The sequence below is a fragment of the Coturnix japonica genome, chromosome 1, assembly GCF_054131305.1.
Source record: "Coturnix japonica strain WE chromosome 1, WE-NBRP24, whole genome shotgun sequence".
Classification (NCBI taxonomy): Eukaryota; Metazoa; Chordata; class Aves; order Galliformes; family Phasianidae; genus Coturnix; species Coturnix japonica.
In genome coordinates this window covers 83,519,928-83,547,346 of record NC_140663.1, presented here as the reverse complement: position 1 = coordinate 83,547,346, position 27,419 = coordinate 83,519,928, and the positions used below count along the sequence as shown (strand labels likewise).

The 27,419-nt window shown below is 43.6% G+C and overlaps 3 protein-coding genes across 13 annotated transcripts in view; 2 read left to right on the top strand and 1 right to left on the bottom strand.

The window, feature by feature from the left end:
• GABRR3 (gamma-aminobutyric acid type A receptor subunit rho3) overlaps positions 1–6,937 on the top strand; it is a 38,361-nt gene extending 31,424 nt beyond the window's left edge. For all 3 annotated transcript variants that reach the window (XM_085526545.1, XM_085526566.1, XM_085526556.1), the window contains 5 exons: positions 222–304; positions 1,217–1,357; positions 2,597–2,749; positions 4,184–4,380; positions 5,439–6,937. In XM_085526545.1, the coding sequence (XP_085382671.1) occupies positions 222–304; positions 1,217–1,357; positions 2,597–2,749; positions 4,184–4,380; positions 5,439–5,741 (877 nt within the window). In that variant the 3' untranslated portion in view covers positions 5,742–6,937. The remainder of the gene's footprint in view (positions 1–221; positions 305–1,216; positions 1,358–2,596; positions 2,750–4,183; positions 4,381–5,438) is intronic.
• A 2,188-nt stretch (positions 6,938–9,125) lies between these two features.
• Positions 9,126–19,011, top strand: RIOX2 (ribosomal oxygenase 2). Of its 5 annotated transcripts, none has more exons than XR_014938513.1 (10): positions 9,126–9,270; positions 10,889–11,318; positions 12,739–12,858; positions 13,774–13,902; positions 14,860–14,963; positions 16,831–16,933; positions 17,212–17,433; positions 17,681–17,769; positions 18,061–18,171; positions 18,706–19,011. XR_014938513.1 is itself a non-coding variant. In XM_015878979.3 (10 exons), exons 2-10 carry the CDS (start codon positions 10,893–10,895, stop codon positions 18,868–18,870), a joined length of 1,413 nt encoding a protein of 470 aa, XP_015734465.2. In that variant the 5' UTR covers positions 9,126–9,270; positions 10,889–10,892; the 3' UTR covers positions 18,871–19,011. The 5 variants fall into 5 exon arrangements, 3 of the variants coding, with proteins under 3 accessions (XP_015734465.2, XP_015734455.2, XP_015734445.2); XR_014938512.1 differs by having other exon boundaries at positions 9,126–9,307; XM_015878979.3 differs by having other exon boundaries at positions 17,268–17,433.
• A 325-nt stretch (positions 19,012–19,336) lies between these two features.
• The window catches only part of CRYBG3 (crystallin beta-gamma domain containing 3), an 89,390-nt gene continuing 81,307 nt past the window's right edge, over positions 19,337–27,419 (bottom strand). For all 5 annotated transcript variants that reach the window (XR_014938426.1, XM_015878946.3, XM_085526369.1 and 2 more), the window contains 4 exons: positions 24,845–24,968; positions 22,850–23,008; positions 22,228–22,387; positions 19,337–20,856 (listed from right to left, as the gene is read on the bottom strand). Coding sequence is in view for 4 of the 5 variants with exons in the window: in XM_015878946.3 (XP_015734432.2) it covers positions 20,768–20,856; positions 22,228–22,387; positions 22,850–23,008; positions 24,845–24,968 (532 nt within the window). In the remaining variant the exon portion in view is untranslated. The remainder of the gene's footprint in view (positions 20,857–22,227; positions 22,388–22,849; positions 23,009–24,844; positions 24,969–27,419) is intronic.

Here is a 27,419-nt window from a genome sequence, read left to right as displayed (position 1 = left end):
TGATGAGGAAAAGTATTTGTCTTTAAAAATGTATGTTCTCACTGTCTCAGTTTTATATCACTATCTCAAAGAAATTTTAGAATGTCTAATAGGAACAGAAAAAGTCAATCATTAGGATTCTAACCAGCACGTTGCCTGGGGATCTCAATCAGATGCTCGCACAGTCCAGAGAAAGTGGGAAATTTTTCATTTACTTCTTGTTTTTCTTTTCCTTTCTGCAGAATAACAGTTTCTGCCATGTGTTTCATGGATTTCAGTAGGTTTCCTCTGGATACCCAGAACTGCTCTTTAGAACTGGAAAGCTGTAAGTTCTGTAATTCTACCTTTTGGTTGGTAGTAGCTGGAGTACCTCAGGAATGTATCGCTGTAAAGAATCACAGAATCACACAGAATCACAGAATGACCCAGGTTGGAAGGGACCCAAAGGATCACGTAGTTCCAATCCCCCTGCCTGGCAGGGCCACAACATACACCTTTACTAGATCAGGTTGCCCAGTGCCCCGTCCAACCTGGTCTTGAACACCTCCAAGGACGGGGCATCCACAACCTCCCTGGGCAAACAGCTTTGGATCCAGTTTTAGATATTTCCATAACTCAACCATGGGAAGACAGAAAAAACTATCATACACTGTGCTTTGTTTTGATGTTCCAAAACTGCAATCCCAAATATTTCTTTATCAGAAATCATGCTTTATTTGAGAGAAAATGCAAGTAAAAAGCAAAATAGGATGTTAGTATTTGACCTCATGAAAGAATGAAAGTGATTACTTGTGTCACCGTGAAATGCCTGCTTTTCCACCCCTGACTCAGTCATATGTAGTAAGCTGTAGAACTGGACAAAGGTAATTGTGTCCTGCAGAACATTTTGATATCTCAAGATTTATTCTTGTTTGTAGTGGGAGCTGAGATGCTGGCAGTGCTTGGGCAGTCTGCTCAGGCAGTATGGCAGCACCCAAGCTGCATTCCTGTGCCCTAGGACCCTGATTACACCCATGTTCCCCCTGTTGTGTGAGCTGCTGGCTTGACACAGGACTCTGCCTGCAACAATGTACAATATGGCTTGTGATATTTTTTTCCACATCACCTAACTGGCAAATGGATATTAAAAATGTAACTTTGTGGTTTTCTCAAATTGTTTGAGTGGTCTCCCATTGCTAAGAAAATAAAGCAGAAACTTTATTCCAGCAGAGATGATTTAGTTTTTACCTTCTCACAGATGCGTACAACGAAGATGATCTGATGTTATACTGGAAACATGGAAATGAGTCTTTGAGCACAGATGAGCACATCTCCCTCTCCCAGTTTTTCATTGAAGAATTCAGTGCTTCCAGTGGACTTGCATTTTACAGCAGTACTGGTATAGTAAGACCCTGTCATTAGAAAAGAAGGGCACGCAGCCATACTGACCGTCTTTCTCCTTCAAATTAATTCTAGTAAATGTTTCTTATTGCTGTGCGATCTGTTAAAGCAAGGGCTGTCAATCACATTGTTCTGTTAGCCTCGGCCCTAGATTCTCTTCACATTACCTGAATATCTAATGTCCAAGAAGGGAACTGCAACATGTTTTATTATCTAAAATCTCATTTTCTTGATCTATAAATTGTCGTTAAGAATCTAATGACTTTAAAAGTTCTTCATGAGAGCGTTTATAACCTACTGAGGTCAAATTTCTGGCCTGTTTCATTCTTATACATGAAGTTGCGGAAAAAAATCCTCTACCTTGGCTACCTTGTTCACATACAGATGTCTGCCCCATACAGTATTTTGTTCCTCATTATAGACCTTGAACTACACTTTCTAGCAAACTGCACAAGGCTGTAGGAGTTCATTGTGATTTCAATTTCATGCAAAGTGGTTTTTATTTTCTTTGTAGATATTTGTACATGCAATTAAAAACTTTGAAATATTTCTCTATGTAAGCAGTTTAAACAGACTTTGCTTAACCAGATAAAATACTGTACTTCCTAGTCTGAGACTATTCATTTCAGAGGGGTTGGAGCTCCCTGGCCTCCAAGGGAGCAACAATGTCAAACCATTTATAAGACAATTGCTTTTAAAACTGAAACCCTGAAATAACATAGGGCATGTTTAATATTAAATTGAGTAATTGCTAAGATATTCTTTTATTAAGTGACTCTTTGTGATGACATGACAGTTCCAATGCAGGCTCATTTCTGTCTGCAGTTGTATATGAAAAGGCAGATGCTGCACAGCCAGTGATGTTACCTTCTTTTCACTTCACTATATACAGTTTTCCCATGCCCGCATGCTTTGCTGCACAAAGTGTGCCCCAGAAGTCACTAGATGGCACCCTTTCCTTTAGAATCAGCACTGGGCAGGCAAACAGATCTGAACGAGGCAAATATGGGGCACACATTCGTGGTGAAGAAGCAATTCTTCTTTGCCACGGTACCTGTGTTTTAATGAGGTATAGATAGTCAGTTTGAAAATCACTATATGAAAGCAGGGTAACAATGATATTTCGTAGGTATTTACTATTACTGATGTGGATGCCCAGGCAGGGCTGGTAAACAGAGGTCACAACACTGTTCTCATTTTCTTCCCCAACCTTTTCCTCTCCTTTTTTTCCCAACAGGCTGGTACAATCGACTTTTCATTAACTTTGCACTCCGGAGACATATTTTCTTTTTTGTGCTACAATCGTATTTCCCAGCCATGCTTATGGTGATGCTGTCTTGGGTTTCTTTTTGGATTGACAGAAGAGCCGTTCCTGCCAGGGTATCACTAGGTAAACCTTTACCATATATTCATTTGGGAAGCATAGAATGGATAGGGGAGAGATTTTTGGGAAGCATAGAATGGATAGGGGAGAGATTTTGAAGTTATCTTAGCTTCTTATTTACACAAGACAAATATGAAGTGAAAACTTTGAGAGTCTTTGTTTAAGAAACAAAACATCCCGTACTCAGGCAGCACTTAATGTTTATCTAAAGGTACATTAATCAGCCTTTCTATTAGCGGAGTCTAAAAATATTAATATAAGATATATAAATACATGAATCTAAAACCAAATTATGATACCTGGTTTTATTAATGCATTTACTAACTTATTTGTAAGAAATTCAACTTCATGTTTCAAAAGAAAGTTTAAATTCTCAGTAAGTCACTCGTAATGTTGCCAAAATGTTTTTGCTGATCATGTTCATTAATTTATATATTCAACAGGTTATGCATCGGGAGTTTAAAGAATAACACACATTCAATTAGCATAAGCATACATAATTTATAGGCAATGTTATCAACGAAGTTTATAAAGCTTAGCTCTCTAGCCTAAAGTACACACAATTTTAATAAACAGATTTCCTTCTATAAAGTATATCCTAAACTCCAACCTTCAATGTAAGGAACTTACAGAGAGAAAGGGAAAACTCTTGCATATCCTGGCAGACTTGAACTAGCATAGAATTGGAGAGAGGCTGTAGTGAGACCCAAGTGAAAGACCATGCTATTTGCCACTGCAGTCTCACAGAGGTTACTAAGATGTTGTCACTTTCACTGTATTAAAAGTAGGGCCTGGGTTGGATTTTATTTTAATTATAATTATTATTTTCTCCAAGACAGAACACAGCAAAGCGAGGTGAAGAGAGTCACATCAGAGTAGAAATTGAAAAGATGAGGTTGAAATCCTAGACACACTGAAGTCAACATTCTGTAGTTTCAATGGATATAGCATTTTTACTATACAATGTTTTCAGAATCAAGAAATTACGACCGAGATATACAAATTGACATATGTTGCCAAGAAGTACTATTTTAGAAGGGCTGGGGAGGGAAGCTGGTGACTTATTAGTAAACTCTGAGGATGAGAAAGTATATAGCAGAGACATTGGTTCCAGGAAGCAAGACCACAAATCTGCCTTCACTGCTCTACAGGAATCATAGAGAAGCTGTCACAGATAGTGTTCCTTGTGCTGCTGAATCACCAGCATTGTGAACCCACTGCTTGAACATGGTGGGCCGAAGCTCTGACTGCACGCACTGAGTGGAGGCAGATAGGACTGTTTAAGTGTTGCTTTTGATAGCTGGCTTACATAGGTAACTCTACTTCTCAGGCAGCCTCAGTCACCTGCCTTCACAGAGCTGTGCTGTCTAAGCGTTCAGTGATGAGCTAAACAGAACCAGCTGGCCTGTATTATGATAACCTCCCCTTCTTCTTTGGCAGGCATAACTACGGTGCTGACAATGTCAACCATCATCACAGGAGTAAGTGCCTCAATGCCTCAAGTGTCTTACATAAAGGCTGTGGATGTGTATTTATGGATCAGCTTCCTTTTTGTCTTCCTATCTGTCATCGAATATGCAGCAGTGAACTATCTCACCACCATTGAAGAGAGAAAGCAACTCAAGAAAAGGGGCAAGGTACAATCATCTGCATTTTGTTGCCTTTTAAATCATCACAGAAGTCACAGAGTAATCCTGATACAAAATGTGATAATCTCTGACTCTCCTGTTTCACACTTTTTTGTGGCTGAAAGGAAGGAATTTATCATCCTCTTAGATCTTGAGAATGTCCGAAGTTACTCTCCCTTCCTTTTCTTGTAACAGAGATTGGGGAGCACAACTCCTGATTATTATTGTCTTTCTTCATACAGAGGAAAGTACCTCTCATTTTGTTTCTCAGTTTTCCTATTAACCAAGACAATGTTTTTGTCTTTGTTTTTGTCTTTTTTTTCTCCCTCTGAAATGTATCCCAGACTATACTCGTGTGATGTTTCCTCCTGTTTCCTGTAAAGCAGAGTTTATTTATCCTTCTTCTACTCCCTCATTTTCAGTTAGGCAGATGGGTTTAATGACTTATTTTTGTCCTGAGACCAGATGAACGATTAGGTCCTTTTTCAAAAAGCGTGCCTGAAGCAGAAATGTTCACAAGTCAAACATTTGCTTTCCATGATGCACTCATCTAAAAAAACAATCCTTCAATCCTTCATTAATATCCCCACATGTGAAACCATTCACTGGAATATTGCAAGTGGAAGAACACACAAAGGATGCATATGTTGCCCACACGATTTCATAATCCTATCAAAAAACAAGGAAATGTTTGAAGTAATTTCCCACAGATCTACAGATGAGTCAGAGTTTGATTTTTCTATTTCACAAGCAAGGGCACATGCAAGTCAGCTGGCAACCATCACTCAGACAAGTGTGTTTTGTTATATATATGCCTTTATTTGCATGTGTGCTGCACAAGGGGCCAGGCCCCACAGGTAGTAGTATCTGTGGTAAGTGCACTCTGTGAGGTAGCCACATTCTCCCAATGATTGCAATATGAAGAGCAGCACTGGAGAGAAAGCTTTGTTTATTTTCTGTTTTATTTATTTATCATTTACTAAAACAACTCCTGCTAGATTCACAATAACTATATATATATACATATAATATATGTATGTATTATTTTATTTTATTTTTTTTGCCAGGCCTCAGGAATGTATAATATTGATGCAGTGCAAGCAATGGCTTTTGACGGCTGCTACCACGACCCTGATGTTGAGATGGACCTGCCTGCTTTCACCGACCGCTGTGAAGAGAATGAAACTCGAGCGCGAGCAGTCAGTGTCTCCAATGTGGGCACAGCTCGCATCAAGAGGAAGAGATCTTTTAAGGGAAATGTGGGCAGGATTATTCTACAGAACAATCACGTCATTGACACATATTCCAGGATTATATTTCCCAGTGTGTATATTGTGTTCAACTTCTTTTACTGGGGTTTGTACATATGAACAAAAATCATTACAAGCTAGATTTTATCTTGGGTATGTGGATAATGCGACGGCAGCGAAGGAAAGGGTTAAAAGCTTCTGAAACTGGTTTCTGCGTCAAACCAAGGCTGGTTTGGTTAACGGCAAAACTGCTGATGGAAAAACTCTCACGGTCTGATCTTTCAGCTGGACTGCTCCATCATTCATTGGGGCAATCCAATGTGCGTGCTACTGCTGCAGTATCACAGGAGCAGCTTGCTCACTAAGGGAGCCCTTTATTACACACCTAAACAGTTAGCAGCTCCTGGCCAATGTATTATCCAGTGTCCGTTTACGCTCTAACCATTCCTCTTTAATCAGCCCTTCTGTTTGCTTTCCACTTGTTATCCAGTCAGCACCAATCGCCTTCCAATGGCCCCTACCCCAGTTTCACTTACTGCATTTCTGTTTTGCTAGACAACCTGTTTGCACCTCAGGAGCCTTTGCTCTTTGATGGTAAAGAAATGGGGAAAGAGACTGTGACTTAGCGGTGCATTAGAGACCAGCAGAAAGCAGGAAGTAGAGCTGATGAGTCTTTGTACACTATACATAACCAATGCCTCAAGAGAAAGCTGCTTCTGATCAGCTGCCCTGGCTTTCCACTAGACTACTGAGAAGGACCTCTATTTTGGAGGAATTTTGCTCACCAGTCCCCAAGATAGCACAGGAATAATGACCCAAACCACTGCACTCGGGGTCTTACAGCCACCTCCCTGTGAGTAAATAGCATCACCTACACAAGGTGTGCCCTTCGTGTGACACCCCCACACCCGTGCCTCACGTGGACCTATGCTGATCACCTGCTTTCTGCCTAACTGCTTAAAGCCACGTACAGGAATCCTGCTGTTCCCAAATGAATGCTGCATGGAAATACCCTTACTGTGTAAGGGTACTGGCTAAGAAAGTAGCACTTCTGGCTAAGAAAGTTGAAATAAGGATGTTCAGGGACAGAACAAAAGTGTTCACAACTCCGGAAAAGAATCAAGAATACTTTTTGTGACTTCTCAAAGTAAGAAACATTTTTTCACTTACATTTCCTGGTTTTCTCTGTCATTTAATGAAGTGGGTTTAAATTTACAAAGTTGGTTCAAAATAATACTGTGTGGTGGCAAAAAACATCAAAAGGTCACGGCTTGGTTAAGATTATTAGGAAATGGGAATAAATTTGGAAGTCTGAACTGCTCTGTGGTTTATTTGATTTTCCTGCTCTGCTATTGTTTGCTCATAGTATGGTAATGTCTCTTACTGTTTCAGAAAGCTGCATTTGTCAAGCTCTCATTTACAGAGCTGGAAAAGCTAGCGACACATTGCATCCCAAGTGATTGAAATCTGATGGGATGAGTGGGTACACTGGCAGCCAAGTCCCTGCCAAACAAATGATCAGAGCTAAGGCAGCTTTGATACTCTTCCAGGAAATCCTGTCATGGAAAGGAGAACCGTACCAGGCATGACAATGCTGGGAACGTAAAGTCAAAGGACACACAGGGATTTGGCAACAGCAATGGCACAGCAGAGCTCAAGCTGAGCAGATGTGCAATATAAAGATATAAAAAAATTACCATGACACGCTTGTTACTTCACCACTATTCTGAACGCATCCTGCACAGATGCTCCAGATTTCCCGAGAAGATCCCATCTAATTGCTCCAGATGTGTGTCCTAAACTTGTAGTATGAGCTCATGTAACAGGATTGTTTTCACATTGTTTCTTTCTCGGCCTTAGAGGAAGAAGTATCTATCCTGTAGCCAAAAGTGAATCCTCAGTCTCCAACAGAAAAAAATAATACTTAAAATGATTCTCAACCCAAGGTAATTCTGTCTTCTAAATTACCTATAGGATCTACAGCAGCAGGAGCTTCCAGTCTGGCCTGCCCAAGGCCAGCATAGACCAGCCACCAAACTGTCCCACACATGGAAGCATATAAGAGAAAGGTTTCATACCTACACACACTTTCCCAGAACATCCTATACAGGTGCCTGAAAGTACTTTAGTTTTCTTTGATGGAAGAAACTGTCATTTATTTTGCAACTGTGAATGTAACCTTTGGCGGTGTTCTCATCATGGTAAGCAGCATCTAGCAATTTCATTATGATAGCAGTGGGGATTGTTTCTTGTAATGATAACACTGCAAATGTTTCTCAGCAAAGCTTACAATTTTATCAGTGCACTGATGGGGGTGATACCAGGATCAATTATACTTCACAGATCCTTTCTTGTAAAATAACTTTAAAATGTATTTTATTACATTATATTACTAACACTACTATTATTATTTTGCTTAGAGGGCTTCCCGAGCATTACCTGACTAAAATCCACATGACCTTCTTTTGAAGTTTGTTTTACCTTCTGTAAAGGGATGGTAATAAATACTTGTGGTCAGGTTATCTGGACACCCTGCATTCACCCTGCTGGTATTTGAGCAGTTACACTGGTGGTACTTTGTGGACTGTTGGAAATAACAGCGTCTAATGGCTCCTTGTCTGCAGCTGAAGAGCAGGATGTGGCCTCCCTATATTTAGCCTCTGCTGCTACACCCATCTGTATTAAGAAAACATCCTGGAAGTGTAAATGCAGGCAATGGAGCTGCAAACTTCCAACTCTGGAATCACAGAATCACAGAATTATTAAGGTTGGAAAAGACCTAGAAGATCATCTAGTCCAACCATTACCAACACTTCCCGGCTAAATCATATGCATCAACATAACATCCAGACGTTTCTTGAACAGTGAAGTGTAGAATCACTTCACTCTTCAAAGCCTTGTAATTTTTGTGGAAGGAATTTGATATTTTGTGAATATCTTCTCTTCTGAAGTGTCAGCCCAGTGAAGGAAAATACTTGACAGGGAAATGTCAGTGTTTGCACAATTGGGGTAGTCTTAGTTTCAGCCCAGCAAAGCTTACCACAGTGCTCCACCTGCATTTCATGGCCAAGAGACCACGATACTTTGGGAGACCAAAGCGATCCAAGTTAAGGCACAAGGTCTGAATATGATGAACTGCATTCACTTTTCTCTCCCCCCTCCCCCAATCCCTTCTTCAGTGTATTATATTGTGCCATTTTCTCCATTGAGGAGATAGGAGTTTTGGCACTTCAAGGAACGCAAAACCATCCCTGAATCACAGTGTTTGTTTGGCGGGGCACAAGGGAGGGAATTACTTCTGTGTGAAGAGCAATCCAACCACAAGAGGAGCAGCACTGCACAACCACCTTGTGCCCGGTGTAAGCCGTGACAAGATATAACCCAGGCACCTCGTTACCTATGAAGCAGAGCAAAGCTCTCACCCAGCACATAGCACAGCACTTCAACGCAGCCGCCATTTTGCGGCGGCCGCTGAACGCCTCCCCCAGCTCCGCCCCGCGGCCTGAGCGCCGGGCAGGGGGAGCGGAGCGTCCGGGTCGTGTGAGCTCTGCACGTGTTTGTGCTGCTGCTGCTGCTGCTGCTGCTCTACGCGGCGGAAGAAGCGTTGATAGCAGCCACGTGTGGCTCCCGGCTGCCGGAGGAACTCGCGGTGAGACGCTGTATGCGGGAGCTGCCGTAGCTGTGAGGTTGTCTGCTGTGTGAGGGAGCTGGGGGCTGTGTGTGTACCTGTACTGGAGTGTGCTTCCCCTGTGCTCCGCACTGCAGTGATGGGTTCGGTTTTAGGCCCCTCGCTACGAGAAAGGCATGGAGGCCCTGGAGCCTGTCCAGAGAAGGGCAGTGGAGCTGTGAGGGGTCTGGAGCACGAGTCCTTTTTGGAGCAGCTGAGGGAGCTGGGATTGTTCAGTCTGGAGAAGAGGAGGCTCAGGGGAGTGAATAGTGAACCTCACTGCTCACTACAACTGCCTGAAGGGAAGCTGTGTGAGGAGGGGTTTGGCCTCCCAGGTAACAGTGATGAGAGGGAATGGCCTCAGGTTGGGCCAGGGGAGGTCAGGTTGGATATTAGGACAAAAATCTTCTCCATAAGAGTGGTAGTGCAATGGCACAGGCTGCCCAAGGAGGCAGAGGTCTCACCATCCCTGGAGGTGTTCAAGAGCTGTGTTTCTGTGGCCCTGAGGGATGTGGATAGTAGGCTGGGTGATCTTAGTGATCATTTCCAACTTTTGTCTTTCTATGATAAGGGATCTGTGTAAATAAAAGCGTGAGAGCATGTATTTTTTGAGAGCAAAGCCATGATTTCTACTTCAGAATGAAAGCAGCAGCAGCTGAGGCTGCTCTTATTGGTTCACAGATGTGTTCAGACAGGCCTCTAGCTGCAGTTAGCCAGACACCAGAGGCTTGCAGGCAGTTGTTTGTTTGTTTTTAATTATTTTTATATAACAGTATACAAGCAGATTACTTGTCTGGAAAAAAACAAAGCAAATCACTTCCAACTTTAACTGCTTATGTTTTGATTAAAAAGCTCTCTTTATAGTCTACGTAAACCACACAGTTTGACAACTGTGTGGAGATGAAGGCAGAGCCTTACCACTGTACGTTTTGCTGTGATGGCACAGAGAGGCCCTAAAGCATTCCCTCTCTTGTGTAAACTTAGTTTTACCAGAGCTGGCTGTGCCAAATGCAGTACAGATATTGCAGAGAGGCTGAGATGTGGGTCTCAGGCAGGTGCTCTGTGCACAAGGTGGTTGCTTTTGGCTTTTTCATTTCTTTGGTGCCTTCTACCCTCTCAACATCCAGCTCTTAAATTTGTCCTTGCTGTTCCCATGTTTCCCTCCTTGATATTGCTGCCTGTTGTGCTCCAAGTGTGTGCTGTGATTCTGGCACAGGTGTTCCCTCGCCTGCTTTGTAGGTACTGCTAGAGCTGCACTCTGGTAACTGTGCAGCAATAAGGTGCAAGCTTATCTTTTATCCCTCTGCACCCTTTTGCGTGTTATTAAACCTCTTACATCTGAGCTATTAAAAAAAACAATTTTACTGTATAGATTCAGGTGTGGGATTGGTGTTTCTGTGAGCGACAGCAGAACAGAAAGCTGGTTGGAGGTCTGCTGGGGGTATTCTCTTTTCTGCCACTTGGAAAGAATAGTGAGCAACTGAAAGTAGAACTGTTCCCAATGTGCTTCTGTACCACACTGGAGAAGGCAGGAGGAGCTGTGCAGGACCCGTGAGGTTATGGTGCTGGCTGACTGTTGTGTCTCTCTCCTCTTGAACAGGACCATGCCCAAGAAGGGAGGGAAGCATGCTGAGGTGGGGATGGAAGTGCAGTCCAAACGAGCAAAGATGGAAGCAGCTTGTTTGCCATCAGTCATGGATTTTGAGAGCCCAGACAGCCTCTTTGCAAGCCTGATCTCTCCCATCAAACCAGAGGTGTTTTTCAAGGAGTATTGGGAAGAAAAGCCACTGCTTGTTCAGAGAAACAATCCCCTACTGGCTGCTTACTACCAGTCCCTCTTCCAGCTGTCAGATCTGAAGGAGCTGTGCAGTCAAGGGTTGTGCTATGGGCGTGATATAAATATCTGTAGATGTGTGAATGGAAAAAAGAAGGTTTTAAATAAAGAAGGCAAAGTGAATTATGCACAACTGAAGAAGGACTTCGACCAGAAAAAGGCAACCGTACAGTTCCATCAGCCTCAGAGGTTTAAGGTTGGGTCATTTCACAGGTTTAAGTAAAGCTAATGTGCATTTTGTAATTCAGTGTGTTTTGCTTGAGGCATGCTGGACAGAGTCTCTGCCTCCAGAAGGTCCAGGTGAAGGAGCTGACATCGGTGGCCTGCTGAAACCTATATATAAACTATTAATTAAAACATGCTTTATCATTTTTCACAGCCCATCGTGTTTCAGTGCTCTGCAGCAAGAAAAAAAATCTGAGTTATGCTATAAAATTAAGTATTCTCTTTTAAGGATTTGCTTTGTCACATAAAAATTCAAACAGATCTGAGTGCATAATGTTGATGATTATTTATCACCATCTGCTTTTGTGTTTGTCTCATTGTACTCATGTGCAAATAGAGCATTTATGGCAGTTTAATGGAGGGTAAGGTGTAAAATAATGTAATATATTTGCAGGACCCCAGAGTACTTTCCAGTGAATTGGCTTTGAATTGTACCATGAGTCTGTACCTCAGTTTTGGTGATTGTTCTCTTTTTTGTTCTTGATGCTTCTCCAATCGAAAGCATTCAGAACGAGGCAGTGGTGTCTGCACAGTTGTGTCAAGGACTCAGGTGGTTATGATTGGATTCAAGTCGTTCTTTTCTGTCCTGTGGTGTCTGCAATTTAATGAAGAAGTATTTTCTAAGGACAGGAATGTACAGCTCTTAACTCCTGAAAAGCCTACCATTTTGGCTCCTTCATTTTGCCTAACTAAAGCCAGCAGATCAATTAAAGGTCTGGCTATTAGAAGGTTTTGTGGCGGTGTGGTCGTGTTGTTAGTAACTGCTGCCTCTGTTAGCACAGATGAGTGATAATGGGGGGAAGGTGAAGTCTTATCAGCACTCTCCAGCATCTGTTGTGATGCACCTCACTAGCTTTGTGCTTTGAAGTTGTTTAGAAGCATCTCTTGACATGCATCTGTTAAATTTTAATGTACATCTTCAGTTGTGGAGGAGCAAAGTAGTTCTAACAGATTGAAAGATACCAAAGGTGCTTGCTTTGAATGTCTCTAAATCTGTGGCTTATTCCACACACAAATAAACTGATATGTGTGCTACAATATATCTAAGTGATATAAAAAAGACACGTTAGAGATGCTTTATCTTCATGATCATGTACCTGCAAAGTGTTGCAATTGGAGTCACTGCAAAAAGGTCTCTAACCTTTGTGTGGTCTCTTTGGTAGTAGTTAGTATAATGCAAGTCATGCATATGTTTCAAGGTGTTTTGTTATTCATGGGATGGTGGTTGGTGTATTTTCCTCTGTGCTTAACCCTGTCAATCCCTTCCCACCCTCAGTGTCCCAATTGGTTCTTCCCTAGAAGAACCCCTGAGTAGACAGGGAGGCTGTGGGCTGGGCAGCAGCCAGGCTGGCTGAGCTCTCCAGCAGTAACATGGCCTTTTCTTTTTGCAGGAGGAGCTGTGGAAGATTCAAGAGAAGCTGGAGTGCTACTTCGGGTCTCTGGTTGGGTCAAATGTCTATATTACTCCGCAGGGGTCCCAGGGCCTTCCCCCTCACTACGATGATGTCGAGGTAGGGCAGCACGTTGTCTGTGAGACTATACATGGGTTTTTGCTGGTGGCAGGGTACTGGCTCTATGTTGTTTTTCTTCCCCTCTCTCATAAAGTAATTTCTTACAGAAAAATGTTTTTCCACTGAGAAGTTATAAAACTACAAGTGTTTCTTTATGGTTGGTTGGTTGTTGTTTTTCCCCCTCTCTACTTTTACTGAATGGGTACTAAGGTGTCTTATGGCGATATCACATACATTGTGCTCCTAAAAGAAACATTCAAATAACCAGTGCATTAAAAAAGCAGTTCTTGAAGTTGGGCTGTGGTACCATTTCTTACCCCCCATGTTAAATACGTACATTTCATTTTTCTTTAGCAGCTCTAGAACCTGCAGATTATGACAGATGTCATTAGCCCCCATAGCTCACAGCACCCCAAGGTGTTTAGGGTGCTCTAGGTGTCAGTCATTGGTAATAAGAGCTCTACCACCTAATATTCTGAACATCTGTGTGGTAGATGCTACTTTTAAATTAGTCGTCTAATGCTTTTTGAAGTAATTAGGGAGAAATGGGGATTCCAAGAGAATCCTACCTTAGGTCGGGTAAAGCAGATCTTACTTCACAGGTTTTCTTCCCACTGTCTCTAAGCGAGGCCTAAAAAATACTTCTGATGTAGATTTCTGCATTGTAGACATCTATAGATTCCTCAGGAGTGGAATCCTGCTCCCTGTGCTGTAGCTGAGCGCAGGGCAGATGAAATATGTCTCTTCTGCTGTCAGAGAGGCACCCTATGTCACTGTGTTTGCTTTTTGTCTCTGGTTTCTGGCATGGTTCCATTGACGTTCCAAGTAAGGTGATGCCTTAACACTTCTGATGAGTTGAATGCGTAGTGGGGAAGCAAAGCTTCATTGTGTGCTTGGATTTATGGCCCTTTGCAGGTGTTCATCCTCCAGCTGGAAGGCGAGAAGCATTGGCGGCTCTATAAACCAACGGTGCCCTTAGCTCGGGAATATAATGTGGAATCAGAAGATAGGATTGGGAATCCCACGCATGAATTCATATTAAAGGTATTATAATTGAACTGCTGGTCCATTTGTGCACTAGTACACTTTGGCAAAGTTTTGTCACTGTTCTGGTGAATCTATGACATATGTTATGCCTGACTGATGAGCAAAAGCATAAACTAAAAGACTGTATTGACTTACGTTGTTTTTTTTTCTTTTTCCAAACCTGAGTATTAAATGTTGGGCTGTATCTTGTTATTTGGAATAAAAAAGAGCGTTTAATGAGGGCTAATGAATACAGCCTTTCTGATGGCTGGATATTTGGATTTAAGTTGAAAGTGGGAAGATTTAGGTTGGATGTTAGGGGGAAGTTCTTCACTAGGAGAGTGGTTAGGCCCTGGAACAGGCTGCCCAGGGAGGTTGTGGATGCCCCGTCCTTGGAGGTGTTCAAGACCAGGTTGGACGGGGCCCTGGGCAACCTGATCTAGTAAAGGTGTATGTTTGGTGGCCCTGCCAGGCAGGGGGGTTGGAACTACATGATCCTTGAGGTCCCTTCCAACCCGGGTCATTCTGTGATTTGGTACTTGTCCTGTTGTGGTTTATATAGTTGTACTTCAGAAGGGGGTCACTTACCAGCAGACAGCGCTGCCCTGTTTCAAAAGCCTCCTTAGTTTCCCTACCTTGTGTCCCATCAGCAGGGCCTGTGTGGGCAAGGTGCCACTTTTTTCCTGTGTCCAGACTTACCTGTGGAAGTAGGTAGTGTAGGAACAGTGTTCTATGTTGTAATGGTGCTGACCTTACTGGCTGTGCAATCTGACAGTGGTTTTCAGTGGTCAGGAAATATTGCTTGATGCAAAGCCTAGGGAGTTACAATTCCTTTTTTTCCTTTCCACATGTTGGGCTGGACTTCAGGGGCGTGCTGCACACTTCTCTCTTACATTGACCGCCTGGTCTAAAGTGTATCCGTCTGGGGATTTAATTTAGACCATGCCCTAAATGTATCAATTCCTTTTCTTGCAGCCGGGTGACTTGCTGTACTTCCCAAGAGGGACGATTCACCAAGCTGACACACCTCCTGGGATATCTCATTCTACACACGTGACCATCAGTACCTACCAAAACAAGTAATTCCTCCTCACTTTTCCTCATTGTGTTGCTTTTCTGAAAGTGGCTTTTATCTTCCAGGTGATGTGTGTGAATAGTGCAGGCCTGAAGCCCACGTTTCAAAGACGTGATGTCTTGCTGTTAAAATACAACCTCGTAATGAACTCTGCTGAGCTCTTTTCTGTGCTTATTCCATTCAGCCCTTCTGTCTTTTGTTTGTCTGTGAGGTAATGCACGGATTAGGGCATGGCATTTCCTTGTAGAAATGCAGTGGAATGGAATATGTGCAGGTGCCCCACTGTCACCTATGTGCCCTGCTGTTAGTGACAGAATCTAGGCCAGTGTTCATGTAGCTGTAATTCCAGTTGTGGAGGTTGGAGGAAACAGGAGGGAAACGCTTCCTTGTACACAAGGCTGCTTCAAGCTTTTTATTCAGCAAACTCAGTGACGTATTAATTGGCTACTTTGTTTATCATCAACAGACTTTAATGTGGAAGGGAATATTACAGCAGGAAGATCACTGTCGCGTTGAAAAATCTCTCAGCAGTGGCTGAAGTCGCCGTGCATTTCATAATCCAGAGACAGAGTCAGGGGTTGCTCCTTTCATCTCCTCTCCCACGTTTCATAGTCACCCACACCTGTTCTGATGGACTTGCAGCACATTCTTCCTTTGCTTTGTGTTTTCTGCTTATCTGTGTTTTCCATCTCCTACCCCATGCACGCAAGTCAGATTTCCTTTGACATGTTTCTAATGCTTGTGCCCACTGAAGCCTTTTCATCACGCATGGAAATGCTGCTGCAGCCCTATCAGCTGTTGTCCTGTGGTGTGTTTGGAGCCATTGGCCTGTGTTAAGAACTGGGAGGGATTTCTGTTGGCACAGCATAGGGCAGAACAAGTTTTGGCCTGTTCTAGATGCATCTAAGATGCGTTTCTAACCAGGAGGTGTATCGTTCTGTAAGGCCGGGATGTCAGCGCTACTGGTAACTCTTAACATGGGCAGTTCTCTGCGTTGGAGCAAGGCTGAGGTGAAGCTGTGTGAGCCCATCATCAAAAATGGGTTCTACTGATTTTAATTAACACTCTTCTGATGAGAAGGCAAAAAGTTATTTTCCATCAACACTGATGGCTGCTGCAGCGTTTGACTTCCTTTATTCTCTAGGTGGCAGTGTTAGTGCTGAGCTGTGTTGCCTTTGTTTGAAAGCACACCCGAGCTGAAGTGCTGCTTCACCTCCTGCCCCCTGTCCTTTGTTGGAACACCACCTTCCTGCTGTTGGCCTGGTGTTTTTCTCATCCCTGGTGCAGCAAACAGAACAGACAGGAGAGTGACACCATGGGAACTGTGCTTTGGTGTGCTGATGGAAGAGGGTTTGTTCTGTGATACATTGGTGTGCAGGAATGGTCCTGGGTCTGCAGAACAGGTTTTGTCCGGTGTGATCCATACAGAGTTGTGTGTCAGGTAGTGTCGGACAGACAAGTTCTTTATAACAGGGTTGCTGGAAACCTGATGGCCTTCTGTGGGTTAAGGGCAGTTCCTCGGTACTTCCTCAGCACTCCCAGTGCTGATGGAATGGCACCTTGAGGAATCTCAGGCTCTGAGCCCAAAGGGGCTGCACTGTGTGCTGGGGTGAGGTTTGTCCAGGCCTCGTCCTGAGGCAGGAAGACAAGCATGGTGGCATTTGTTATAAGCAGGGCAGTCTGTCACAGTAATGGCTACCTGAAGGTAGTTGCTGATGTGGGATGTTGATAGCCCTGGATGTGTTCCTTGCAGCAATAGAAGTGCTTCAAAAGCGTGTGAAACGACACTGCCCAACACACAAAAAGAAAGTACACTTGTTTTACTTCAGAGCAGCCATTGTAGTAATGATTATTTTCTTCCTGTCCTGCAGCTCCTGGGGAGACTTCTTACTGGATGCAATTCCTGGCCTTGTATTCAGTACTGCAAAAGAGGATGTGGCCTTGCGGACAAGCATCCCAAGGAAACTGCTTATGGTAAGTGGGCAGGTCTGAGGGAAAAGCAGTGCGTCCGGCTGGAACTTCAGCACTGAGGCAAGCTCAGGTCTTACTGGTCTGCTCTGAGAGCTCAGTGCCAAGGTGCTGTCTTGTCTGGCAGTACAGCCACTTCTTTTGAGGACTTCAGGGTGACCGTTTGGAGGTTTGGTCCAGCTCAAGTGTACCGTAACTCTAACACCCCTTTGCTAAATCATATCTCTGAGCACCACAATCTTCTGTCTTGCCAGATTATTTCATTACCGCACCTCTTTCTTTAGGAATATCTCGGTTTAGCTTGAATTCAAGTGAAAGGAAATTCTGTGTGCACGTTTAGCAGGTGGATATAGCAGACTCAACAAAAAAACTAAGTAGCATTCTGAGGATGCTTGCGGACCGTCTGGAGAACACTGGAGAACTGAGATCATCTGACATGAGGAAGGATTTCATTATGAACCGTTTGCCACCGTGCTTGGGATGCGATTCTGACTCTTTAACTCCAGGTGGGTTTTGAGTTTTACACCAGCTCCTTTTGCTGATGTGATGGCGGTGCTGTTGCTATCTCTGCCCTTAATGATTTCTGTGTTTTAAGGCAGGCAAGGATTGTGGTCTAGTGTGAGCTTTGTTTGAGACAGCTGGTGAGAACATAACAAATAATCTAAGTACTAGAGAGTGGCTGGGAGAGCAGGGTGCAGCAGGGCCACTTTGCACCATTTATATGGTTTCCTTCCTTTCTAATTGCTTTTTTAGGTGGAAAACTGCCAAAATTAGACAGCAAGATCAGACTGCAGTTCAGGGATCACGCTGTAATTACAGTGGAGCCAGATCAAGAGGATTCTGTGAGTACAACCCCTGGGCCACCTTTCTGTGCTTCAGGCTGTGGTCCGTTGTACTGATCTGTCTCAGAGGGTCGTGCAGGTAGAGCTTGGTTGGGTACTGCGTCCCAGTGGGATCTGGTAGGAGATTGTGAGGTTGTTTTCAAGTAGCACTATGGCACCTTCTTGCCTTCTGCGTGAGACCTAGAGAACTAAATGTAGTCCATGTTCTGCACAGCAGTTGTGTGGTTTTTATCTAAGGTCAGATGGGGCAGATCATTAAAAAGTAACTGTTTCCTTCCTGCTGTCTCTTAGGATGAAATTCGCAAGGAAATGGTGTATGTCTATCATTCCTTAAAGAACAGGAGAGAAACTCACATGATGGGGATGGATGGCAATGATACTGGTAGTGAGGACGGAGCACAGGTTTGTCACATCCCGGGTTGGTGACTCAACCACCTCCCTGGGGAGCCTATTCCAGTGCTTAACAGCCCTTTCTGTAAAGAAGTTTTTCCTGATATCCAACCTAAACTTACCCTGGTACAACTTGAGGCCATTTCCCTTCGTCCTGTCACCAGTGAGAAGAGACCAGCCCAAATACATCTATTTTCCTGTCTTTAATGTCTCCAGCCATGATAAAATATCCCTTTAAACAACCTGTGGGTAGGGATGGTCTTCTTCAGGTAGGATGATATGCACCTTAGGTCTCCCTGCCTCAGTAAGGGGTGCTGGAACATGTAAGTGTACCCTTCATGTTAGAAGATATTCCAGCTGTATTTCCATTTATTAAGAAAATTGCCAGAGTGATGCTGATCTGCAGGATGCAGAGATCCTCATGTGAAGTGGGAAAGGAATGCTGCTGATCAGCACCTACATCCTGCCATCCTGTTGGTTAGAATGGATGTGCTGCTGCACACAGCTCAAGTGACTTCTCTTCCCCCATTTCTTTTTCCCTCTCAGCAAACTCCTCATGGACTGCGCTTTCCTCTGTCATACCTGGATGCACTGAAGCAGATTTGGAGTGGCAGCACTGTCAGTGTGAAAGAGCTCAAACTTACCTCAGCTGAAGAGAAGGAAAACCTGGCCTTGGCACTGTGGACTGAATGTCTAATAGAAGTTTTTTAATGCTTCTGTGAATTAGCTCCTCATGGAATCTCTTAGAGAAAGGTTTATTCAATTCATTTTATCTCTTTGCATCCAGCGTTAGTTTGTACAGCCAGTGGTGTGTTGCAATATAAATATACTTTGCTACCATCTGCTGCTGAATGTTCTTCTAGTTCCCTTCCTGCTGTGGGTAAGTGGGTGTCTCAACAACAGGTGAGCTGCTCAGAAATATAACAGTGGAACAGCTTAGCTTACCTCTGATTGCCAGATTAGTGCTACTCTTAGAAATAAGGATCTTCACATCTCCTTTGAGTGGATTCTGATGGGACTATTGCACATATTTGGATACTTTAAGATCTACATGTAGCATCATTATGTGTTGCTGAATATCTCAACCTACTTCCCTTTATCGGCCATTTGAAACTAAGTGCTTTCCAGGTGCACACTTGGTGTCTGCTGGCAAAGAAGAAACCAACAAGCAAAAGAGTCCTCCTAAAAACTTTTATACAATTAAAATATACATGCTTGGCATTTTACATGGAAGATCTCTGAAGTACAAAGGCCTGATTTACTGGGTTATGAAGCACTGGGACACCACCCCATGTGATTTAGGTGCTCTCGGCCTGAAAGACCAGAACCTTCCAGCCAGTCTTTGAAATCGCACATGGAAAGTGAGTCACATGGAGAATGCTGGATATACTGATTTACATTAAAAAAAGCAGGGCAGGTGCTTTCGTTGTAGAAATATATACATACATGTGGAGTTCCATAGAATGCAAAATAGTAAGTGCAAGTACACAGGTATTTTTAATTATTTTTAAATAGTACACTATAGAACTCAATTTTGTACAAAAATAGACATCCATATATTTTATTTCTGTGGCAAACAGGGCTGTGTGTTTCTCTTTAAGGTAAAATCCTGTTTAAGTGCATAGGAACACTTACTGCTTTTGGAAACTCAAGTTCCTTAGCTTAACTCCTGAAATAGAAACACCATACCCTGAATAAACAAATTAGGAAAGAAAATATCTAATCCATGAAGTAGATTCATTGAGTGACACAGAAGTCCAATGAAGACAGCAGGGAGCTGAGGAGCGCACTTCAGGTGTTAGCAGCCCTATGGGTGACTGCAGTTCCTCCTCTGCCTCATCAGTCCTGTATGAGGAAGGTGTTCTTTTTCAACCTAACCTGTCCCTAGGGTAGCTTGTACTCTGCCTAGATGCATTTTAGCCTGCATATTAAAGGGCATCTTCACAGATAACTCACCATTTCAGGGGTTGGAAACAGCCCACAGCTCTGCAAAAGAAGTTCCTGAACTCAGAAATTTGGTATTGCTGAAACAAATTAAGACCTGGGCCTACCTGTAACACAAGGGAGGTAAAAGTCAGGCTGCCTTATTGCCCCATTTTGTGCACTGAGCTGGGAGTTCCAGTTCAAATTTGTCTCTTGAGCAAAATAAATTGCACTTTAGCAGGAGGTATGGGGTTGAGATTCAGTTTCACTTTGAGCCTCTACTGTTTCCCTTGGAAGAATGGGCTTTCATTGCTTTTTGAGAGAAAAGAAATAGTATTTCTTAAAGAGCCTTTCCTGCGTTATCCCTTGCAGTTCATGTCCTGCAAAGCTTTTGTTAGCCTTCTGCATCTGCTTTAAGACTTCCGATGAAGACTAACATTAACTTTCATAGCAGTGGCCTCCAAAGGCTCAGCTCAGAATTCAGTCCCTGGGGGAAAGACATAAGCTCAGCCTCTCACCCTCCAGGTCTGTGCAAATTCAGCTGGTTTAGGAGTTGGTGCTTTGAGTGAAGGAAGACAGGATTTACTGCGTAAGGTTCCAGTGGTGCATGACTTCAGTAGTAGCTTTCTTTTTTCCTCCAGGTGTTGATAAACCACGTAAGGCCCATCTCCGTGCTGGGTTTTACTCACAGTATTTCAATATCCCATTTTTGTGAACGTTTGTCCTCTTCTGGCTCATTCATAATGATGTGATTCTTGTCATAGTAATTTCCCCCTGAAACATAAAGCAAACAAAGGCAGGGAGTCTCAACAGAGTCTTTGCAAAGGGCCGCTAAGTAGGAAAATGAGCTGAGAGACAGAAATGCTGTGAGGGATGGGGCAGTGTTTGCACTTCTGCTGCTGTTCATCTCCTTTCAAACTCATTTGTCAGCTGAAGCCCTGAGGAGCTCTTAGTTCAGAAGCAGAGTCCCCAGTGTACCTTTATGCACAGAAGCGTGACTGCTAAAGGTACTTTGCTTTAGCAGCTCCTCCGTTCCCACTGTGTCTGTGTGGGAGCATTTTTAACTTATGTATTGCTACAGTGAAAACACACAGAATCTGGGAGATTAGTTAGTGTTGAATACCCACTTCAACCCCAGAATTACTTAGTCCTTAAACTTTGTCTCCTTGGAATGCATGCAGCATAGAAGGAACGGTGCCTTTTTTTATCATGCCATAAATAAAAATTCACTGAAAGAAATTTGTGCTCTAAAGAGCAATCAAATGGTACTCCCCACTCTCACTTTAAAGTAAAGCCATGAAATGGCCTGGGTTGAAAAGGACTATAAAGATCATCCAGTTTCAACCCCTGCTGTGTGCAGGGTCACCAACCACCAGACCAGGCTGCCCAGAGCCACATCCAGCCTGGCCTTGAATGCCTGCAGGGATGGGGCATCCACAGCCTCCTTGGGCAACCTGTTCCAGTGCGCCACCACCTCCTCCTAATCTCTTAACGTAACCTCCCCCCCCCTCCCCCCCGTCTCAGTTTAAAACTATTCCCCTTTGTCCCATCATTGTCCACCCTTGTAAACAGCTGCTCCCCGTCCTGTTTATACGCTCTCTTCAAGTACTGGAAGGCCACACTGAGGTCTCCCCGGAGCCTTCTCTTCTCCAAACTAAACAAGCCAAGTTCTCTCAACTCATCCCCGCGCAACATCAGGTTGTGCAGTAACCCAGGCAGCACAGCTTTCTTACTGTCACAACTGCCAGCAGTACAAGCATTTGGGATTTCTCTTCATAGGTGGTTCTGGCATAGTTGGTCAGCAGGATGAGGACTTAAGCAACAGGAGTTTGAACAAGTCTGAAAACACAAGGAGTGAGTATTTCTCTTGCTGAGGCACATTAATTCTCTCATTTGCTTTTCCCTCCCTATTTTGTCTTCTGTAATGCCATTTCTTGCTCTTAGCACTACTGTATAAACCTCTGGGATGTAAGAATAAGTTTCTCCTCCATAGACTGTTTCTTGTCCCTCTGCCAAGCAGCTGAATATAAAACTGGTGAGATGATGGAGGGGATTCAGCACTTAGGTACAGATAAGCAGGAATGCTGCATTTAAAACATGTGAGTAGTTTTGTTTTTTTGTTCATCTACTTTGTTTTTAAAATACCTTTAATATCAAGCACCAGTTGGTCACTGAGGTATGAACTGATGGTTCCATCCTCATTGAGTCTCCACTTCTGCCTCTCCTTCCCGTGTTCTGCCCAGAGCGCGACTTTGGCCCCTGGCACATCTCTGCCACCAATGACATCCAGACAGGCATCGTTAACCTGAGAAGCAAGAAGACAAGTGAGATCTGGCCACCACAAAGCCTTGTTTTTGTGTCTGACTTGGTTCTGTTCCAGGCACTGAGTGCACTGCAGTAACCACTGTGGCAACTAAGCTTAGCAGATTATTCAGCAGTTGACTGACCACTCGATCACAGAAGGTCTTCATATATTCCCTTCCAGAGAAATTCTTAATTCTTCAAAGGTAATAAAACTTTGAGAAAACCAGGTTCCTACTTTCAGGAGCATCAGTGCCAGATGTGAAAAGCTGCCCATCCAGCTTGCCAAAGAGACAGAGCAAATCTGTCCATACATAGTAGGAACGTGTGGCCTACAGGAGTTTTGGTTCAAGATGCATAGGAAAAACCAAAAGTGACCCTGGTGTAAATGGGGAAATCTACACAGCAAGTTGTGTTCTTGTGGAAATGCAGGTGAAATAACACACTCCAGCATCTGGAAACTCACCTTGGATTTGAAGAGCCCACGACAGTAGTGCCAGATCTGGGTATCCTTGCTGTTGTATGGAGACACGCACACTGATGTCGCTCTTACATCTGCCGGACTTCCAGCTACTGTCAGGTATTTGCCTTGGGCTCGGTTCCTGATTCGGAGGTACACTGCTGGCTGCGATGGTGCAAAGGAAGAGTTATATCACACAGACTGCAAGAGCTGATGGGAGAACGTCTCCATCTTACATCAGCCTTCTAAATTGCTGCATTCCCAGTTCCAGATGATGTTAAATACTATTTTTAGTTGAAGTGAATGTGCATGTTAAGAGAGAACTAAATGTTTCTCACATATAAGCAGACAGCTGTAGCAGCAATGGCAGAGAGGGTATACTGTAATGTATTTATCTCTGTAGAACTAATCCCTGTGATATGCAAATGGCTTTAGTTCACATTTCTTTCACTCCAAGGCCAGTAAATGGGCTGTAATCCACAAGCTTTTCATTTTCTGAATGCAGAACTTGCTGAGTTGCATATCCAGCAAGTTCAGCGCCATTAACTGGAATATGTGGCACAGAAGTTTCACCTTTGCTCTTGAACATGCACAGAAAATGGTACTCAGCTGCTATCACTGCTTACACAGCTTACTCAGAAAATAAGGCTGCTCTGTAGGGCTTCTATGGGGTTTGAATTTTTCCTCCATTATTCACTCATTTTGGAGCAAATAATAGAGGAAAGTGAGCAATTGAAGGGCAGCCCCCTCCAGGTATCAATTTGCAAATAGTTTTTCTTCTGGGAGTTGTGAACCTCCTTTTTTCCATAATAAAACAAAGCCCGTGTTAAGAGGCAGCAAAGCTTCTCTCCTACCAAGCATCCACGAACAAATGTGCATTAATAAATATACCCTATAGTTATTTCTTACAAGGAAGAGAGCTTACAAAGTCACTAGTTAAACTGTTGCATCCCATCTTGAGGCATGAATTTCAAGTGTTCAGATTTTTCTTGCACTCCCTGTTGCACCAGCAGACTCGACACAGAAGGGAGGAGGAAATAGAAAGTGGTGCAGGTTGGTAGAATTATCCCAGTCTTAAAAAACACCACAGAAGCGTTGAGGCACAATGAGCTGACTGCATGAACTCAAGGAAGCTCTCAGTCTGCAGGATTTCAAATACAAACAAGCTCCAAATGCCCCAACTCCCCAGCAAAATACACAAGGTACTACTTAGAACGCTACTCACTGGTGCAATACAAAAAGGGATGCCTTCCTTTTCCAGTGGGAAAGCCTATAAAGCAAACCTATTGCTGATGATGATCCCGTTGTTCAATGCAACACGTCCCCATTTGAATCTATTATTTAAAAACTAAAGCAGCATTTGTCACTAAGTGTAGACAAGGTATTCTGTGAGAAGCAGAACTAATGGAAACTCTTCCAGTGGAGTCACTGCTCACATTCTCTTCCAGTCTCATTGCTGTCCTCCCCTCTCCCAGGACGTTGCCCTCACACAGATGTGTGTGTCTGGGTTCACACAGCGGAGCTCACCTGTGTTTATTACCTGGTGCACTTTGGAAAGGCAGAGGGGCAGAATGTGACATTAACATTACTTGGCGTGAGGTAGGGAGAGAAAACCTGGTGGTACAGGGTAAGCTTTGCTTCTTTTGGAAGTCCAGGCTATAGCACAGAACAACTTGTCCTTGCTTTCATTTATGTTAATCACAAAAGAAGTCAATATAGAATTGTTTTTCTCATTTCTATATGGCAAACGTAAAAATAGAGCATCTAGAGAACATGCTAATGCTTGGCTCTGAGAAGCAAGGAATTATTTCCCTTTAGGAGCCTAATATAGATCTCAGTAACTGCCAGTGGAAGAATTTTCTGCTTCAGTAACCTCTCAGTATGTCCTTCTGGCTGTCATCATCTGGCCTGATTGAAGGAGTACTATGTGCAGCGTTATACTTGGGTAGTTTACACTAAGCCCGGTCTAAAACAAGTCGTCCTCACAGACTCTAACAGTACCTGCTTCACTGGACGAAGGGAGCCAATTACTTTCCAGCCACTGTATTCATTCCAATTGGAAATCTCACCGGGCTCCAACAGGATCTGCTTTCCTAAGAAATTACATCCTTCGTATGCAATCCACCTGGATACAGAAAGCGGAACACGGAAGACTTCACATTAACTACAGCAAAACTAAATTGCAGGCTGCCTTTCAGGACTGTGCTCTTGAAAGTCCCCTGACCTCCCCACAGCAGGGACGCCATCAAAGCTGTATTATGGCGCTCCAGGACAGCACTCATCTGATTGTTCTGTCTAAATTAAGATGCTTTTTTTCCCTTGCTCAAACTTAGAAGTTCCCCCCAAGCTTTTCCCACAGATTTGACAATCTCTGCTTGAACGCAGATGGGAATAAAGCTGGCTGCAGTGAGCAGGCATTAGGAACTTAGGAAGCCACAGGCTTTGTTTTCTTTTTTAACAGCTAAAGCTATTCCACTTATCCAGAACACAAAAATACATAACAAATATTTACTTCAAACCCTGTAAACTGATGTAACAGACTTCACTGCAGTGAATACATCTGAATGTGAACACAACTGAAACCTTTAACGCAGAGTTCAAGGACCAGCACATACAGATCCCTTGTTATCTGGACATCTGCTCAGTAGCTGCTGTGTTGCTGCTGACAAAGGCAGCCTCAGGATCACAGATCAGCTTTGTTTCTATCAACAGGACATTGTTGGACAGACAGTGAACCTAAACAGTTTGACTCATTAACTTATCCGAACACAAAGCAAATACTGGTTTCCCCAGTTACCTGTTTTACAAAGTCAGCTGCCAAGAACAAGAGGGATGGCTGCGGGCTTTGTATCAAGTCAGCAAGAAACTAACCACAAGCAGCGCCACTTTACAGCACCTGTAGCGCACTTCCCCCATTCTGAATGTCTGGGGGAGCAGACAGACACACAGCTTTGCTTGGAAGGAGCTCCAATGGAACTGAAATGGTCCAACAGTGAGGTGTCCCATTGTGAGGTTGTATCACTCTTGCCATCGCAATATGCATAAATCTTACTTTGCCATCTGTCTAAGGCTGACAGTACGCTCTGGGGCAAGGAGCCCAAAACCCCTCTAAATCTGCTTACTGCACTAACAGATAAGGCAGTGTTCTAGGACATCCCATAGACTCCCTGCAATCTCATCACACCCTTAGTCCTTCAGCTCCCTATCTGTAGTGAAGGATGAGGACTGGCTGTGGAGTTCTACTTCCTGGGGAGCAACACAGGGAGCTCAGAGGAAGTCCAGCCAGGCAAGTATTTATTCTGCCCCAACTCTCTGCAGGGATGGAAACAGCTCATCTGGCTGCAAAGCTCAGAAACGAACTGGAAGATGGGGAAAGGACTGGAACATTTCACATGCTTTCATATGAATTTTTACCATGCAGTCCCAAAGCCCTCAGCCTTCTCCTTAACAACCAACTCCACGGACAAAGCCATTAATTTCCACAGCTGCACACCTGTTGAGAAGGCAGAGACAGCCCATACAAAGATATTCCATTGTACACTACACTATAGATCATAACACCTCTACAGAGATATTTCCCAACTGGAATAAGTCAGGTGTTACTCCCAGTGACAGCCTTTCCTCCAGTAAACCAGCACCCAGGAATGTGTATGTGTTGCCTTCAGCCTCAAACTGCAGCTGCTTGCCACTGTCATGGTGAGCCTCAAGTCACCTTATAGTGAAGTGGGAGCCAACCTCTTCTCCTACTTACCAGTGACAGGACAAGAGGAAATGGGCTCAGGTTGGATATTAGGAAACATTTATTCTCAAAAAGAGTGGTGAGGCATTGGCACAGGCTGCCCAGGGAGGTGGTGCAGTCACTGTCCCTGGAGGTGTTCAGGAAACATCTGGATGTGCCACTGAGGGACACGGCCAGTGGGCATGTTGGGGATGGGCTGGGGGTCGGACTGGGTGCTGTAAAAGGCCTTTTCCAACCTTAGCGATATCACAGTTCTAAAGCAACAACTGCAGATGATTAATCTGGAAGCATGTGCTGGATTAGGCTCAGGCTCTGCACCAATCTCTAAGTATCAGAGGAGTGCTCAAGCAGTGTTATCACAGATACCTGTAGAAGAGTTCTGACCTTAGGTGGCACCAGATGTGAAGCATTCAAAAAATTCATCATACAAATCACAACAGAGGTGTACGTAAGCAGTAAATAGTCCACATTAGTTTGCTGCCCAATTAGTTCAAATTTGACACTGTATCTTTTGTATACACTTTTGTATCCCATAAACCCCTCAAGAAATTTACAGCCATAGAATCATAGAATCACCAAGGTTGGAAAAGACCTAAAATATCATCCAGTCCAACCGTTCACCTGTTACCAATAGCTTCCACTAAACCATATCCCTCAACACAACATGTATGTGAATGCAATGAGACAGGTGGGAAAAGGGTTAAAAAAAAATGCACAGAGGAAATGTGCATCATATTTGAAGGACAGTGCTTTCCAGTCAACTCCAGTAACAAGACCCAGCAAGTTCTCTGTTCCTGTTGTTGAAGCGCACAGCCCTGAAACTTGGCTGAGACAGAG

Excerpts from the sequence above, each read along its gene's own strand:
- RIOX2 (XM_015878979.3), top strand. The coding sequence starts at position 10,893 with ATGCCCAAGAAGGGAGGGAAGCATGCTGAGGTGGGGATGGAAGTGCAG. Across the intron at positions 12,859-13,773 it reads CTCACTACGATGATGTCGAG|GTGTTCATCCTCCAGCTGGA; the intron begins GTAGGGCAGCAC and ends GGCCCTTTGCAG. Across the intron at positions 16,934-17,267 it reads TCCCAAGGAAACTGCTTATG|CAGGTGGATATAGCAGACTC; the intron begins GTAAGTGGGCAG and ends GTGCACGTTTAG.